Raw genomic sequence first — 18,939 nt, 5'->3', positions numbered from 1 at the left:
GTTATATTAAGCTGCTATGTGTTGGACAACATCTGTAAGATGTCATTAGTTCCTAAGGCATCACATATCAGAGGTGTTAATGTTAATTTCTGCAATGTCTTTGGCTTTATTCTTTATGGCAATATTGCACTTAGATAAGTAGTTGATGAATATCTGATTTTTTTTCCAGACAGTAAAAGCAGATACTACGAAAGGTTAATATCTAGAATAGGCTTGGCTTTTCGTTAAAAGCAGATATTTCTTTCTCCAATTAGCTGTCTGATGATTCCATAAGGGGGATAGTGCTTATGTATGTGAAACATTTATCTCCAGGGATCTTCTGGGCATTTGATTTTAGACTGTGGGGCTCTAATATCACTGGTCTTGGAAGTTCAGGAAGGCTGTGGTATAGCTATATCGTGATAGGTATGGAGATGCCTCAAATGTGTGTGAACCCATGATTACGTTAATATGAAGCAACATGAAAAAGGATTCAGATTACATAGTAGTGGGAACACACAGTGAAATCACCCAGGACTCAAACCTTCAACAGGCTGGATTCGCCCCCCCCCCCGTGGTTATAATAATTTCTTTATGAGAAATCCCCATTTTCTTCTGTACTCTTCAGTTTCTTACATTCTATTAAAGGCTTAAAAGATTTAATTGTTGTTGTAGTCATTTGCTTTTAGACAAGAGGCAAGAAAGAAAACTTACCTTGTAGGGTAAAAGGGCCAAGGAAAAAATACCCTGCTCCTGATGTGACCCCAAGCCCAAGACTAATGCCAAGAAACAGAATCCCACCAATCCCTAAACTTGCCCCAAAGTCAGGCCTGAAAAATCCCACCAATCTCAGGCCCAAGAAACTCTATGTAAACCATGTCTTTTGCTCAGTTCTCTCCTGTTCCTTGCCTAGCAAGAGACAGTCACTCTCCTGAGTTCTTCTCTCCCAATGAATCTTTTGTGTGAGATTTGTTATGCAGTGTGACTTTGTGTTATTCCCTGGCTCCTGACTGCCGGGATACCTTTCCATCTGAACTGTAACACTTACATACCTGACATAGGTATTGCTGCACAAGGACCATGATTGGTACAGGAATGTTTCTCCCCAGCCTGAGGTATCATGTTAAACACATTTGTCATAAATAAGGAAGATGGGTTTTTTTTACCGTTCGTCCATACCAGCAACATAACCATTCTCTGTGTGTACGCTCTTCATTTTATTCTTCCTCAAACCTATATAATCCTTTCCTCCAGTAGTTGGAACTGCATATGTGAAAATAAAATAACTCTATTATGCAGATGGAAAGATAATTTTAGTTGATATGTGTAGTTTATCTTTTTAAAATATGGATCCACAACCTAAGATCAATGCATATAACATTGTTTATAAGTCCCTTGAGATGTGCCAGTGGCTAGGCCTTGCCCCTGAGAATGTCTAACTGCTAGGTTCCACCCACAGAACACTACACTCAAATTTCATCACATTTGGACCCAACCCTTCCCCTCTAGACACAGGCAGCCAAGCTCTGTCCTACACACTAAAACATCCAAGTTCAGGACTCCTGCCATATATTCCCACTTCACTACCCACAATAATTCACACCATTTCTTTTCTCTAGTTAAAATACAAACAGTCATATAAAGTAAAATTAATAATAATAATAAACCAGATATAAAAAATACCACCATCAACAAAACGAATAGAAAGAAAGACTCCAAAATTAACAAACCACAAGAAACACATGCAGGCATGTGCTGGGACACAAACATTCACATACCCAGAAAAACTATACAAACAAAATTGGAGACCATAATATATAAGCAGATCTGTAAGGGTTAAAAATAAATGCCCAGCCAAAGCATTGTGACACAAACAAACAAACAAACAAATAAACAAAAACCAACCAAAACCCTCCAAAATTACCATTGAGTTTATTTATTTTTTTGTTGGGCATGAGCCTGCTTTTCAGTCTGTATTTTTATATCCCATGAATCCATTGTGGAAAACTAATTTTTTCTTTGAAAAGGTATTTTGAAGATGGACGCTAAAAAGAAATCCCACACTAGTTCAGAATTGAGTATAATAAAGGCTTATTTATTTAGGGGTAGACTCACAGATTATAGTCTTCTGCATGAAAGGGGAACAGCAACCGAATCCAGCAGCCATTAGAGAGAGAAAATACACACTTTACGTCGGCATTTATAGTAGAAGAGGCCACACCCAAGTGGGTGGGCAACTTAAAGGCTACTGCCTGTAGGATTTCCTACAGTACCTCCCCCTTTTGTTTAAATAAGAGAGTTCTAAGCCTAATACAAAATTGTATACAACAAGAACAAATATCAGGATAAAAATTAGAATTACAACACGCATAAACAATATCAAGCCAAAAAAACCCACGTGATAAATGTTCCAATAATTCCCTATCCTAAGGAGTTTAAGTTTTGTATTATAAATAACTTTGCCAAGTCATGAAAGTAACTATGATTGTGTAGTCTTCAACCCCATCAAAAACCTGAGAAGGGAAATAATATTACTTGATTAAGCAGGAAGTGCAATCAAGCAACTTCCAAAATGTGCAACAAATGACAGAGACAACTAGCTACCTGGGCAATCACCCAAAGTCTCATTTGAACATTGGAGCAACCAACTTTGACTAAGGTTTAGACAGACCATTTTCAGAGGTAAGCTCTTATCTGTTACCATTCTTTATTTACCAGATTTCTTTTTTAACAACAAATACAGGAGAATTCCAAGGGGTGGTTGATTCTTCAATATGCTAAACATCTTGTTGCTCTTGTACCAGCTGTCCTAAAGCCTGCAGCTTTTCTTCAGTTAGTGGCCATTGCTTAACCCATATTGATTTCTCAGTTAACCACTTAACTGATAAAGGTAGGGTTGTTGGTACCTCTAAAGGTTTTCTAGTTGCTTTATGTTCTTGAACAGCCTGAATGACTGGTGATCTTTGTGTACAGTACCCTATAATATTCATCTCAGAATTATGAGTTTCTGGAACTGCAGTAATGTTAATCTGGGTATTCCATTGCTGCAGCAGGTCATGACCCTATAAATTCACTATAATATTAGCCACATATGGCCTTAGCCTTCCTTTCTGTCCTTCTGGCCCTATGTATTCAACCTATTTTGTGCTTTGTTTCACTTGAGATGGGTCTAATTCCTAGGAATTGAACATCTGCCTCTTGAAGAGGCCAATTTGGATGCCAAGATTCTGGAGTAATGATACTTATGTCCACACCTGTGTCTAGTAAGCCTTCAATAAAAATGCCATTTATACACACTCTTAGCTTTGGTCTTTGATCATTTATAGAAGTCTGCCAGAATATACGTTTCTTCTTTCCTATTGGAATTTTTGATTCATCCTCCATATTTATACCATCATCTATAACAGTATGGTTTTTTACAGAAGGCTCTGGATTTTTTAATTTTCCTGGGGAAACATGTCCTCTATAGTGAGTGGCAATGACTAGACCACTTTTGACTTGGGGGCCTGCAAGAGGCCCCGCAAGGAGTTTCCTTATGGTATCGGGTTGACTGGTTTGTCTATTGTTGATCTGCATTCATTGGTCAATGTCAGCCTTTGCCACACCTTCTATGTAATCCATAAGGTTGATATCTTTTATTTTTGCCATTCCCAGAGGAGACATTATTTATAGGAATTCTTTGTCTATAATCCCTTCTCAGATGTCCTATTCTACCAAAATTAAAACATTTACCATTTTGATGTCTCCTCATTATTTTGGAAATTGCCTCTCCTACCCAAGATTCAGTATTATAGTCAAATGTCTCATTTGTTCATTTTATGCAGGATCCATTCATCCATCAGTGCTGATCTAACCTTTAAAGGCCCAAATATCTTTTTCATTCTAAGTTGGTATTTTCAAAAGCCAGAGATTCAATAAGTACTTATCTAGCATCTGAGTCTGTTACTTGTATTTGTACAGCCTTAGTTAATCTTTGTAAAAAGTCAGTAAAGGGTTCTCTCTGACCCTATATAACCTGGTATGATTCAGTTTGTTTTCTTAGTTCTTGAATCCTGTTCCAAACATTTAAGACTGCTTTGTGGTACAGGGACAAGATTTGTTCATCATAAAGAGCATGAGCCAGTGGGTCAACATAAGTGCCCTCACCAAGAGTTTGATCTTGAGAGGTCTCAAATCCTTTTGATTTTTCCCTGTTGTCCTAACATTCCAAATTAGTTGATGTCTGTTATCCAGGACTGATGAAACTAACTGAAACCAATCATGTGGCGTTGCCTTTGTCTTTAGAAGCCCATGTCTTTACCAGCTCCCTAACAAATGCAGAATGCAAGCCATAAGGTACTACTGCTTGCTTAATTTCTTTTAAAGCATTCATTCTTATAGGTATCCATCTACCTTCTTTGGATCCTTTTGGGCCTTTAGAACTTGATGCTTTGTCAGAGTAGATTACCGGGTGGAAGCTAACACCCTGGGTAAGTCATCTCTGACAGCGACTGGCCATGTTAAGTCCTGTTCTTTTACCTTCTTTCCCTGTTCATCAACTCCAATAATTTCCTCAATTGTTTCAAATCTTTTTACTATTGTCTTATGTAAAGCCTGAATCTCCTGGCCTGTATATATTTCTAGTGATTTCATTGAGCCATCTAGTGTCTGGTCCTCATTTTGCACATGTGATTTCAAGGTCTGAGGTTTTTCCTTTAAAGATAACCTCTCTTCCTTGGACATTATTTAGAAAGCCTGCAGATTGCCTTCCTGGAGAGATACTTTATCTGCTAACCTATCATAACTTTTTAACAAATTTTGATTGTCAAATTCAACACTATGATTTTTTCAGATAATTTCTCAGTACCCTTTGATATTGATTCAAATTTTTTTCTGTGAAATTAATGTTACTTTTTCCAATAGTATTAATTATTTCAGGAAACTTTTGATTTTCTATGGTATTAATTCTGTCAGCTAGCTGATCATTATTTCTAAAAGCATTTCTAAAAGCGCCTCATTCTTGGCTCTGTTATCAAATGATTTTCTTAAGGATATAATATGAAGAAAAAATTGAGTCCCTATATCCAATAAATGGATGTATCTTACAACCATATATGCCTTGCAGAATATAATCCATAGTAGTAGCAAAAGGGTTACTAAAATTCTCAATGATAATGTTGTCTGCCATTATATAACTTTCAAGTTAATTGATTTATTAGTTAATAAAATATTTACCTGTGTTATGAGGTCTGGTAAATTGTTTTAGGTATAATAATCTTTATTGTCCAGCAGGTGTCTTTGTTCTAGACTCACGACCAGTGGTCCAACTGGTGACATCACGAACAGCCCTTGGGCCTCTTTGGTTTTCCACCTTGGTACTGGTTAAATACTGACAAATATGCTTTGCTTGACAAATTAAAAATAATTAAATCAATTCCATACATTTAGCAAGGAGCCCAGACCTCGGGAGCAGGGAGCACAAGCCAGAAGCTGTGCAACTCATAGTGTGGCAGGGAACGTGGCAGTGGGGTAGGTAATGTGCTCTAGCTTGGGAAATTTCCAAGTCGCCGTGTGCAATTAGCTCCGTTATGGAGGGGTTTTACAAAAAACCACTTAGTAGGTGAAAGCAAGCCAAGCAGGTAGGGGTGGGAGACTGTCTGGGCTGTTTAGGCCTTTTAAGGTGGGTGCCAGATGAAGATGGATGCTAAAAATAAATCCCATACTAGTTCAGAATTGAGTATAATAAAGGGTTATTTATTTTGGGGTAGACTCAGAGATAATAGTTCTGTGCTGAACAGAGAACAGCTACCGAATCCTACAGCTGGATGAGAAAGTGACTGCACACTTTACATTGGCATTTATAGTAGAAGAGGCCACACCCAAGAGGGTGGTTAACTTAGAGGCTACTGGCTGTAGGAATTCCTACAGCAGTGTTTGGTTATCAATTGGAAATAGGTTCTAGGTTAGGGATGAGACTTGGTGTTTACTTCCTGTCTCGGTACTGGCTTAGACCATTTGGCTTAGACCTGTAAAGACCCTGTGTATGCTGCCAATCTCTGTGAATTCATATACACCGGTCCTCATGTGTGTCAAAGGCCTTGTTTCCTTGGTGTCTTTTAATCCCCTTGGCTTTTTCAGCCTTTCCCCCTTCTCTTCTGCAGATTTGAGCTCCAAGGCGAGGGATTTGATGAAAACATTCCATTTAAGACTGAGTGTTCTAGGTGTCCAGTCTCTGTATTAGTTCCCAGCTCCTTTTAGGAAGCTTCTTTGATGTTGGCTGATTAAGATACTGATCTGCCAGAGTCCAGCTCTGAATGAGGGCAGGGCCTGAAGATGGGTGGATGCAAGGGCAGTGACAGGAAGAATCAGACTCAGGACACTTCTTAGCTTTGTTTGAGGAGAGATGGACTGAGAGAAAGCATATCCCTGGTGGAGACACAGGTCCCAGCAGACTATATAAGGAGTTGGCGAGGGAAGGAAATGAGCCAGACCATGGTGGTCTGGAGAATCTTGCATCCTGACTATCTGGCAGCCAGAGTGCTTCTTTAGTTATACAGAATTTAGTAAGTAGGGATACATTTTTGTATTCCAAAACACAGATCACGTCATTTTTGTTTTTGGACATGTGTTTCACTTCCTTTTGCTCCTCTTTTAGTCATCATTGATAAACTATGACAGGACAGAGTTACCATTTTCACTGATAAACAGTTATCTTTAAGAACCAGTTTTACTTATCAGCCCCATAAGCCAATTTTTAAAAATCTAGAGGCATATAACAAGCTGTTCTCAGGCTAGTTGCTTTTGGGGCTACAAGGACATTAAACCAAAACAATCATCAAGCCCTCCCAGGCTTACTGCCATGTCCCAGGTAATTTGTTAGTAACTCATAATGGTCGGAATGCCCAAGAAATATCCTCAGGCCAAAGGTGCTGCAGTTGTTATTCAAATTCTGGCATAATACAATGTTTACATTTTATATCTTTATAGAATTTGTCTATATGTCTGATCCTGGCATTCTGTTGTTCCTTGGTCATATGATACCAAGGTGGCTCTGCATGTGCTAACTTTCTAAGAAAGGGGGGTCCTGATGTTGCATACTTTGATCATCTTCCACTTCATTCTTTGTTCATCAATGTAAGTTTCTGTGTAGGGCAGAGGTAACTTCAGCTAATCTAACTTTGCTGCTGTATATGCCATATATTCCTGAGTGTATAGTAGGAAGATGCTTGTAATCTGATGTGTCCAACTCTTCTAGTCTGCTGAATCTTGTTGACCTTTTGTAGTTTACTTTGTTTTGAATGTCTTGTTCCTGGATAAATATAGGGACAGATGTTACTTGAATGTCTCGTAGCCTCATAAAGAGACTTCTGGCTTCTTTATGTGTGTCACAATCTCCAAGGCATAGGGAAGACCTGCAAGTAGCTAAGGATATCTCCCTAATGTGGGGGAATCGTATGGTCAGGACTGTCTCAGGGAAGTTTAGAAATAGCATTCCTGGGAAGGCATAAATGAGTCATAAGAATTTTTCCATCAATTCAATATTCGCAAATTGTATACATATTAAGTCTCCCAAATGTGCAACATGTGGAGATGAAAACCAAAGGTGGCATGGAGGCCATCATGTGGCTCAGCTTTGCTGGATCTTTGTCAAAGAGCTCTGCTAGCTTTATGAATTCTGTCTTTACTATCAGACATGGCTGTGCCACTGGTCTATGACTATAGCAGAATGTTGTTAGGAGACATTGCTATGTTAGTTTAGCTGAATAGTAGTGTTTGGTTTTCTCATAGGTCCATGGTCTATCTAATCTCTTTAATTCCAATCAGATACTGGTTGGTTACTCTCACTCAATAGTGAGATGTTGCATTAGCACATCTTGCAGGCATGCCTCCATTGTAGATCTCAGGGTATGTAACCAAGACGGCATTCACATTTCTCCTCTGTTAGTGTGAAGAGTAGTAAACACTAGTCAGTTAGAGTGAAGGCTCTTAGTAGACACTTGTCGGACTTCTCCATGTTCAGTGAGTTATGTAGCTGTTGTCTTCAGCAATTACAACCTTACAGTTAGTTTGTAGAGAGCAAAAAATAGCCATGACTATAGTCTTTTGATTTTTTGGGTTTCCATTGGGGCTCCTCTGGCCGACAACTCATTTAGATATAACCCATTCTGGGCACTGGAGTTTTTATTTGGTAGTGAGAAATATCTAGTTATGGCTTTGCCTTCCCCATTATTTGATAATGACAATTTATCTTTCTTTCATGTATGTATATATTTTAAGAATCTTATAGGTTTACATATAGTCCCTATGTTTTTGTAGCCCTTCCCCATATTCCCTCACTTAAGCTCCTCTTTACATCCCCTTTCCATTTGATCTTCGAGTTCCACTCTCCCCACTTCCATTCAACTCATAATAATCTATGTTTTTTCTCATTCCTAGGGAGACTCTCCCTTTCCCCCAGGCCCTTATTCTATGCCTAACTCTGTGGTTGTATAGATTGTAGCAAGCTTATATATAGTTTAACAGCTAATATCTACATATAAGTGAATACATATTATAATTTTCTATTTTGCTCTGGGTTACCTCACTCAGGATGATTTTTTTCAGGTTCCATCCATTTACTTACCTGTGAATTTCATTTTTTTTTTGTTTTTTAATCTCAGTGCATTGTGCAAATGTAGTACATTTTCTTTTTCCACTCACTTATTGATTGATGGACATCTAAACTGTTTCCAGTTTCTAACTATTGTGAATAGAACAGTGAACATAGTTGAGCAGGTGTCTCTGTAGTAAATTATAGAGTCCTGTGAATATATACCAAGGAGTTGGGTAGCTGGACCTAGAGGTGGACATATTCCCAGCTTCCTGAGGAACCATCACAATGCACACTGATTTCCATAGAAGCTGTACAAGTTTGCACTCCCACCACCAATGGATGAGTGTTTCCCCTTACTCCACACACTCACGGCATAAGCTGTATTTGTATTGTTTTCCTTGGCTGTTCTTACTATGACAGAGTTTGGTTTTCTGTCAGATTGTTTCCCCTAAGAACTCTGCCTTGCCATAAATGCTGATGCATTTCCCTTAAGTAACCTGGACAAGTACTTTAGTACCGTATAATCCTGATTTATTTACATGCTTGTCTAAATCGCTGTGATGTGCCGCAGCCCCTCCTAGCTCCTTAAGATCAGTTCTCACCATGAGGTTCAGTGAAGTCCCTGAGACCCCATACTACTTGCCTAGTCCCTACTGGATGGACCTCTTTCTTAAGTCTCCCGTGAATATTGTTCTACTAGCTCAGTGAAGGAAGCAGCAAACACTGTCTCTCACATGTCCAGTTCCCTCAGGAATACTTGTCCTCCTCCTGTGTTTTCCAGTTAGTGATGCTCATGGGAACTTCAGCTGGTGAGAAGCAGAGGCCAGTGACTCATAGGAGCCAGTCCATCAGGGACTGATTGTGCATGTTTATGCAGCCTTGCTTTCAAGAAGGGGTGGGAAATTTCATACTTTTTTTCTTTTCCCATGTCACTCAGACCGACCTTATCCTCTATATGTTCAATAACTTCATGAGTCAGGCTTGGGTGTGGGCTCCTTCATTTCTTAATTCTCTCTTTGTCATTCATATAGATCAGGCAAAGAGTACCTGTGAGGGTTATAATTTCCTCTACCGGGCCATGATTCAGGCCCCCATGTGAATGCAGACTCATGGATTTTCCTTTCCTCTGTGTATAGGTTGGACTAGAAAAATATTTTCTATCACTTTGACATCTCCCTCTTTTTTCTAACGGACTCATTATCCCTCGGAGCCCAAGTTTTGATCCCAAGAAGGGGATCTGACACTTACACTCACCCTCACCCCCTCACCTCTGCCCCTCTCCTACCACATTAAAGTAGCACCCACATTTTTTTTTCTTACTTGGACCAGTTTTTTTCTGGGCAGACTGGTCAGCTTCAGTTATTTTAGTGCTCACAACAGAAAGATCATACAACTAACAGTGTATCTGGCTTAAAATCCCTCCTGTACATGCTGGTCTCAAAACATTATTCTACATTTTCAGGTCTATTGGTGGTTGGTTTGGGGGCAAGGAGGCATGCCATCCCATACCAGGTTAGGGAAGACAACCTTGATGTTCCTTCCAAGCCCTTCCATTCGTCAGATTGGTCAAGCTTGCTTGCTTGTCTTACAAAATGTAGCAGGGAACATGCAACTGTCACTACAGGGAGAAGCCACATCATTTCATTCAACATGGGTAAAGGCAGCCATATCAGGACTGCCCCTTCTGGCATCCCACCCACAGACAGATCAGCATTAGTTGCCTATATTATCTTCCATTGCAATTGTTTCTCTCTAGCATCTCTCTGGTTTTTTTGGGTTGTGTTCATATACCATGCCACTTCCTGAGGAAGCCCCAGATATGATGCCAGTGACAGATATGATGCCAGGAAAGATTCTACACAAAGCTAGTTTAGCAAACTTATTGGTGTTACTTACAAGAGCATGGATGAGGGACTCCTTACAGGAGCATGGGTCATTTGGGCAGCTGGATCAATGAGAAGCCCACCATGGCATACATGTGAGAACTATATCCTTGGAACACCCTGAACATGCTTAATCTCATCTGTTTTAGCTTTCTTACCTTCCCCTGCACTTGGATCATATGATTAACACTATTTGTTCATTTCTTATATCTGAATGCCTGACTATAGAATATGGTAAGTAGTATGTTCAGTGTCAGACAGACATGAGTTTCAGACCTCAGTCAATTTTTCTTAGTGAGACACTTATTCCATTTCCCCAGCTTCAGCAGCAGTTTTTATAAAGTAGAGATGGCGCCACAGTTGTAAGAGGCTTTGGGGTTAATCTAGTTCATGGACATATATCTAAGATCTCTCTGTGATTTGGTAGAAACGCACTGTTTTGGAATAACTATTATTTTCCACTTGTCTCTTTTTTTCTGCAGCTTTCCCCACAAATAAACCAAACAAAGATGCAAGACATGTAATAAAAGTGGTAAGTTTTGTTCTTACATTTATAGTCCTGTATTTCTGACTTTTCCCCATTCTGCCTTATTTTCATAAAAGTACAGTCTTTCCTCCACTCTTTTAGGTAGAAAGAGTGGTTTAGGATTCTACTTCTGTTCATGTCCTGTGGGCATAGTACAGTGAATAACATGTAGTTCAGTTAGTGAAGGAGTCATGTGTGAGGGGACCCTATGGTACAGTCCAAGGTGGGCATAGTACAATGAATAACATGTAGTTCAGTTAGTGAAGGAGTCATGTGTGAGGGGACCCTATGGTACAGTCCAAGTTAGTGAAGGAGTCATGTGTGAGGGGACCCTATGGTACAGTACAAGTTAGTGAAGGAGTCATGTGTGAGGGGACCCTATGGTACAGTCCAAGTTAGTGAAGGAGTCATGTGTGAGGGGACCCTATGGTACAGTCCAAGGTGGGCATAGTACAGTGAATAACATGTAGTTCAGTTAGTGAAAGAGTCATGTGTGAGGGGACCCTATGGTACAGTCCAAGGTGCCTGAAGACATGTTGGCATACAGCCAGTGCTTATTTATGTGCACAGTTCTCATTGCTTTCAGGAAGATCTTTGCAGAAGACTTCTTTCATGTGTAAGAATATATTGGGATAGCTACAATATGTTGTCTAAAATGAGACTTTTCAAGTTTATTTGGTGGTTTGTTTTTTTTAAAGGAGAAATCTGGTGCTTATTTGATGAAGAAGAATTCTATAACTATTACATATTTTGCATGTGGATGCTTATATATTTACAATTGAAATATAATTTGTTTTGTTTTTGGGATAAGTCTTCTTATTAAACATAATTATTATTTTTTTATAGGAATATCAAGAGAATGGGCCATTATTTTCAGAACTTAAATTTTATCAGAGAGCTGCAAAAAGAGAATATAGTAAGTACAAATAGCTAAGCAGCCATGCCATGTATGGACTTGCTAAAGTGAGGCTTAATATTTTGGTCTTTTTCTGGCCTTCTGGAAAATTCTTTTCCATATGAAATTTATTGTAAAGTGATATACTGAACTGTTATAACATATAAAAGCAAGACAGATGGTATACACATCTTGATATGGCACACATAATGGGTTATATATTTTAAGTCAAAGTTTTTCTGCTACTTTACATAACATGCTGACTTGTGGAATTATCAAGAATTCTCTAAGCATAAAAGAGTGTAGAAAGAAATTATTTCTTTTATAAAAAACATAGAAAGAAAGTACATAGTGACAAAACTAAAGTCAGGAGAGCACAACACACACAGGGAAGGGTTGAAAGGTGCATTAACGTATGTGAAAATCATTACATGTTGCGATATTTACGAAACCAGTAGAAAGGTGAATGTTGAGAAGTTATTTGGAGCTAGATATCATAAATAAGAACGACCAGTTGGAGATCTGAATGTGAAATGAGTACAGGCAGATATGAAGGACAGTGGAGAGGCTTCTCAGAGCTAAGGGAGACACTGCGGGAGTTGGTAGGAGTCATAATGACTAGAATGGGCAGGGTCCTCTCTATCTTGTTCAGGAGAAAGAATGATGGATCTGGCCTGAATAATTAACTTTGGTTCCTTAATAAAGCTTCTAAACACTGTGACTAGTCTCCACCAACTGCTTCAACGGTGTCAGAGTGACAAATAGAATCCATTAAATTTGATTGTTTTATCAGGAAAGCTGTCTTAAGCATGAAACACATATGGGAGAGAAGTGAAAACAGTGATTAAACTACCTGATTGTTTAACTGGATTGAACAATTCAATTATGATCTTTTTTTGGTAAACAAAATTTATTCAAAACAGTTGTTTTACAGAATAAATAACTTTTAATTTCAGAGTCAGGTACTTCTGCTCAATTTGTATTTTTTAGACTAACATGGTTGTAGGCTTTGAAATGAAGGCAGTAATAAGAATAAGTGCCCTCCTTTGTAGTCAACATGTGTTACATGTAGAAACTTTGCTAGCATATAATGAAATGATTTGTTTTCATGAATAGAAATATTTATGAGTGATAACAATCTACTTTGTAAGACTATGTCTTTTATGGTACTATTAATTTTGTTTCAGACATGTATTTTGTGTTAATTGTACTGGAAACAAAAAGTTTGAAACCATGAGATAGATATATCTATTTTTATTCTGTTTTTACTTTCTTAGGTCTAATTACTATTTTGGTTAGATAATTAAGTCTTAGCATCTATTCAAAGGTAAAAATACCTTCCTAAATCATGTTTTTTGTTAACTTTTCTTCGCAGTTCAAAAGTGGACAGCACAGAGGAAACTTGATTATTTAGGAGTTCCTCTATTTTATGGATTTGGTCTGACCGATTTTAAAGGAAGAAGGTAAAAGCAAATTATAATCATATCAAATTCATATGATCACTTTTTATTATCAACAGACCTTTCCTTAGTTATCTAGCTGATGCAACTCAAAATATATCTTGGTTCCTAGGCATCAGGAAGCCTCTGGTGGCTCATCAGCTTGATTCTAGGTTCTGGTCTCTCTGGAGAATGTAACCAGGTGTCCGCCAGGCTGCAGTCATCTTAGGTCCTACCAGGGAAGGATCAGCTTTCAGTGGTCATTCCTATGACTGTTGACAACCCTAAGGTGTCTCTGCAAGGAGCTGTGTGTTATAAAAAAGCACAGCCGCTTTCCCCAAGGAGGGTGGAAGAGGAGAGGGCAGACACCACACACACACACACACACACACACACACACAGTGGGATAGAGACGGAAAAAGACAGAGATAGAGAGAGAGACACACACACACAGAAAATATGAATCTAAATGCACAGTGAAGTGTGTCCAAGCCTGAAGTCACAGTTCTTCTTTATGATCTATTCTTCAATGTGGTATCCTAGCACACAGCCTCCTTCTCTTTGTTAGCAGTCAGTTACTCGGTCCACCTCTGAAAGCTAGGAGAACATTGTTCACCTTGAGGGGAAACAGTACAAATTTTTTAAAGTTAGCCTTGAATGTACCTATTAGCACATACAAAATTCATTTATTATGATTTTAGAAAAGTCACTTATTTTGCACCAATCCTGTTGCAGACGGTGTCATAGATGTTATCCTCTTTGTCAATTTTAGACAGGTGATAGTTTTACTTTAGATATGAGAAAACAGGCCTGGGGGTCAGCCCTTTGTTCAGATACCTTTCCATAGTACAAATAAAGTAAAGTGTCTCCTACAGGGTCCTGAATGGACCAAAAATCATGGGGCACCCGTAGCATGTTACATGTACTGATAAATCATCTCGCACTGTAAGAGTTGGCTTCAGAATTGTGTGACATACTACTGAAGAAAGGATAGAGAGAATTCTGGGTAAAACGGAAGAGCAGAATTTGCCAGTGTGATCTGGTTAGGGATAACTGTCAGGAAAAAAAGAGACTCTTACAAAAAGAGGAAGACCTTTGAAGATTCGCAGAGGCAGTGGTAGAATATACCAAAAGTGTGCACCAAAGATGGGCAACATAGCCTAAAGGAAAGCAAGAGATCTGGGCCCCAGCCACATACTTCCTTTACTGGTGGAGGGGAAGCAGGAACCGCATCTCAAAGGTAATACAGACAGATTCTGGTAAAGCCAAACCAAACCACACCAAACCAACCAACCCAAACACCCAAAACAAGTCCTCAGAACATTCTCCGTATCCCTCACAAGCCTCACATTGGTGACAGTTTTCTCCAAGGCTGAACCATTCCATCCTACAGTGCTACTTCTGAAGCTGGAGATCAACAATCAAACTGCCTTGTCTGAGTCCTTGAAACTGAACAGATGCACTAGGCCCCTCCCTGACAGAGCAAATAACAGAAGTGGAAAGCCCCTCTGAGAGGAAGCAAAACTAAGCCACAAATAGTCTCTCAGACCAGACCAACTGCCTGGAAGAAGCAGAACCAGCTTGAGCTGCCTGGTTTAGCCAAAGTGAGGCACCTGGAAGGGACACTTCCCACATTGAGCTTTCTGCAGCCTGTGCAGTGTGCTCCTGGTTCTTAGCTTCCTGAGCTGTGGGCTTTGGTGATTTTTACTGTCTTTAAGTCATTTCTGCTCCTCTAAGTAACTGGCCCATTTTCCTGTCAGTAACCCCAGTAAAACACATTGATTCATCAAGTTTGATTTTGGTGGTATCAATGTTTTGCTTTGTTGTGGGTTCCCTATCTTGGGGCAAGTAAATGTGTGTGTTATGTCTCCCCAGAAAATTTTTTTGTCTAAAAACAAGACAAATTGTAGCTTTTATTGAGATGATGATTCTTCTGATGGTCAACAGTAGAACAAACAAACAAACAGTTTTGTCACTCATCATGATCCATAGGCCAGTAGACAGGCATGATCTTGAGAAAGAATAAAAATAAAAACAAAATAACAACTCTTATTGAAAATTGAGATACCTTGGAGGGCTGAGGAAAGAGGAATCACAGCCAGAGAATCTGAATTTAACCCCTCTCAGCACCAGCATGAGAGGCATCCATACAAAGTGGTGTGAAAGCCAGAGGGAACAGGACCATCACAGGGTGAAGGTTGGAGGAGTCTGCTCAAGCACTGAAGTACATGGATAAACTTAGTCCTGTTCTTGATGGCTGAGAACAGTTCTCATCAGCTGAGGATAACTCTGAGCTTGAGGTCAGTGGGTGGACCACCTCTGGAACCCCTGAAAAGACCAGTATCAGCTCAGGACCCCCAAGACCAATTTCTCAGCACAAAGATATATTTTCCCCAGAGGAGCAGAGGTCAGGGAATAAAAGACAAAGACAGGAGATAGAGGAAAAGGGAGAAGAGGAAGGGAGTAAGGGCGAAGAGGAAGAGGTATTTGACCTGGAGGGACAAAGGATTGCTTCTGGATAGAGAGGAGACAGATGTGGCACATAGAAAAATGGTGGTTTATAAAAAAAGGGGAAACCTTATGTTAGAATGGGGTGCTTAAATGTGTATTTTAATTAGGTGAGCCAAATGGGACTTTTGATTGCTGGACTTCAGTACTTTGATAGGTGGACCTTGGTAGTCATCCTCAGGTCAAATAAGGGAGTAGACTTTGGTGGCTAACCTTAGGAATGTAATCTAATGGGTTAGCAGGGAAGAGAGAATGGGGGAGTAGGGTAAGGCTTGGTAAAGCGACATGCTTTAGTGAGCCAGTGTCCCTTGGCCAGTGTTCACTACTGCAGAGCCTAAAGACTCTGTGAGTTACTGAATGTGCGTAGCAACATCCACTGTAGCAGTGATTAAAACTGGTACTCAGGAAGCCTTAATAGTACGAACACAGGTCTTTCTTTGAAACTTTTATTTATTTATTTATTCATATGAATGCAGTTCCCCTCCCTCTGCTCTTCCCACGTGCTTCCCACCTCCTCTCCCATCTGGATCTACTTTATTTCTGTCTCTCATTAGAAAAGAGCAGCTTCTAGGAAGTAACAGCCAAACACAACAAAATAAAATATAATAAGATAAAACAAAAGCCATCATGTTAAAATTAGTCAAGACAAGCCAGCAGAAAAATAAAAGAGCCCAAGATAATGCACAAGAATCAGAGACCCACTTGTTCACACATCGAGGAGTCTCATAAAAGCACAAAACTGAAAGCTATAGTATATATGCAGAGGGCCTGGTGCAGACCCGTGTGGGTCCTGTGGTTGCTGTGTTAGTGTCTGTGAGTTCATATGAGCCTTCCAGTCGTTTCAGAGGGCCTTGTTCTGGTGTTTTCACCTTCTCTGTCTCCCTTCTGCTACCTCTTTCATGGGGTGGTTCTCCTATCTCTGAGGGGAGAGATTTGATGGAGACATCCCATTTATAGCTGAGTATTTGAAGGTCTCTCTTTTTCCTCCTAATGTCTCTATATTTGTTTCCATGCTGCAGGAGGAATCCTCTGATCTATTGGTATAGCAGATTATCAGTAAGATTCATTTTATTAATACTTTTTTAAAGACTAGAACTATTTGCTTTGATCCTAGCTCATTAGGCCATCTAGACTCTTAGTCTTGGACACTCAAGCAGTGTGCAGTTTGTGTTCCATTTCATGGAGTGCTCCTTAAGTCAAATCACACATTGGTTGGTCACTCCCACAAGGTTTGTGCCACCATTGGCCTAACATATTTTGTAGATCAAAGGTTTTGTGGCTGGGTTGGTGTTTACTTTTCTCTTTTGGTAGCCTGCAGAGTACCTTTCTGTGTCACAGACACTAGAACGTGGGGGTGAAGGTTCTATGTAGGCTCCAGCCAGGCTTCTCCATGTCCAGTGAGCTGTGTGGGTGTTGTCTTGAACAATGGGATCTTATTGTCAGTTTATGGAGAGCAACCTATTGTCTTGGCAATACCTGAGTTGTGTAGAGGTTTTCATAGAACCCCTTTGGCCAACAACTCAGTTGTATTAAACCCAGTCTTAGCACTGGAAACTTCACTTGCTGACAAGAGATGGCCAGTAGGGGTTCCTTCTCACTCAATATTTGGAGACTTCATTAGGATCACCTTTTATATTTATAGGAAGTTCCCACTGCATTAGCGTTGATACAGCCCCTCAAATGTTCTTCAGTCCTAGCTTTCTCTTGCCACATTCCTATCTTTCCCCCCTTCTTACCTGATAGTCCATTTCTAGGCCCCTTTCCACCTTCATCCTGGCTCAGTCTACCCATATAGTTTATTCTCTCCCCACTCCCAAGGAGAACCATGCGTTCCTCCTAGTCTTTTTCCCATGTGTCTAACTTCTGAGTCTACAGACTTAGCTTGGTTATCATTTATTTAATGACTAATATCCACATATAAACAAATACATAGCATACTTATCTTTCTGAGTCTGGGTTACTCATTCAGAATGACTTTTTTCTAGCTCCATCTATTTGCCAGCAATTTTCTCGATGTCATTTTTTAAACAGCTGAGTAATACTCCGTTGTGTAAATGTACCAAATTTTCTTTACCAGTTCTTCTTTTGAGGGACATCTAGGTTGTTTCTTGCTATTATGAACAGAATAGCAATTAGCATAGTTGAACAAGTGTCCTGGCGGCAGGATGAAGCATCCTTTGGGCGTATGTCCAAGAGTGATATAGCTGGGTCTTGAGGTAGATAGAGTTCCATTTTCTGAGGAACCGCCACACTGATTTCCATAGTGGCTGTACAAGTTTGCACTCCCACCAGCAATGGAGGAGTGTTCCTTGTGCTCCACATCCTTGAAGTACCACTTGTATTATTGATTTTAGCTGTTCTAACAGGTGTAAGATGGAATCTCAAAACTGTTTTTATTTGCATTTCCCTGACAGCTTTGTAAAAAAAAATGTGTAACATTTTTTAAGTGTTACTCAGTCATTTGAGTTTCCTCTATTAAGTAATCTCTGTTTAGATTGGTACCCTGTTTTAAAATGGGTTCTTTTAGTTTTTGTATACCAATTCTCTTGAGTCCTTGATATACTTTGGATATTAATTTTCTATCGGATGTGGAATTGACAAAAAAATTTTTCCAGGGCTGGAGAGATGGCTCAGCGGTTAAGAGCATTGCCTGCTCTTCCAAAGGTCCTGAGTTCAATTCCCAGCAACCACATGGTGGCTCACAACCATCTGTAATGAGGTCTGGTGCCCTCTTCTGGCCTACAGGCATACACACAGACAGAATATTGTATTGTATACATAATAAATAAATACTTAAAAAAACAAAAAAAAATTTTTCCATTTTTCATTCTGCCACTTTGTCCTATTGACGGTGTCCTTTGCCTTACAGAAACTTTTCCCACTGCAGCTATCATTATACAAACTGGGGGATACAGAGGCATTCCTCTAAATCCCTAAAATCAAGGGATCTCTTCTCTTACCAGTACTTGGACAAAATCCATATGCCAGAGACCATGGGGGACATTTCTCATTCAAAACACTACAGGGATTTCATGAAATTTAACAGTTTCTATACAGCAAGGGAATCATCCTAGTGAATAGAGAGCCTTTGCATCGGAAAACACCTTTGACAACTCTTCATCAGATAAAGACATATT

At 39.5% G+C, this 18,939-nt stretch overlaps 1 protein-coding gene across 1 annotated transcript in view; it reads left to right on the top strand.

Annotated features, from left to right (window-relative positions):
* The window catches only part of Vrk2 (VRK serine/threonine kinase 2), a 119,717-nt gene that overhangs the window by 33,036 nt on the left and 67,742 nt on the right, over window positions 1-18,939 (top strand). The window contains exons 3-5 of the mRNA XM_075942432.1: window positions 10,917-10,966; window positions 11,807-11,876; window positions 13,231-13,318. Of these exons, the coding sequence (XP_075798547.1) occupies window positions 10,917-10,966; window positions 11,807-11,876; window positions 13,231-13,318 (208 nt within the window). The remainder of the gene's footprint in view (window positions 1-10,916; window positions 10,967-11,806; window positions 11,877-13,230; window positions 13,319-18,939) is intronic.

This window comes from Microtus pennsylvanicus, chromosome 12 (assembly GCF_037038515.1).
Source record: "Microtus pennsylvanicus isolate mMicPen1 chromosome 12, mMicPen1.hap1, whole genome shotgun sequence".
Taxonomy (NCBI): Eukaryota; Metazoa; Chordata; class Mammalia; order Rodentia; family Cricetidae; genus Microtus; species Microtus pennsylvanicus.
This window is presented reverse-complemented; position numbering and strand designations above follow the sequence as displayed.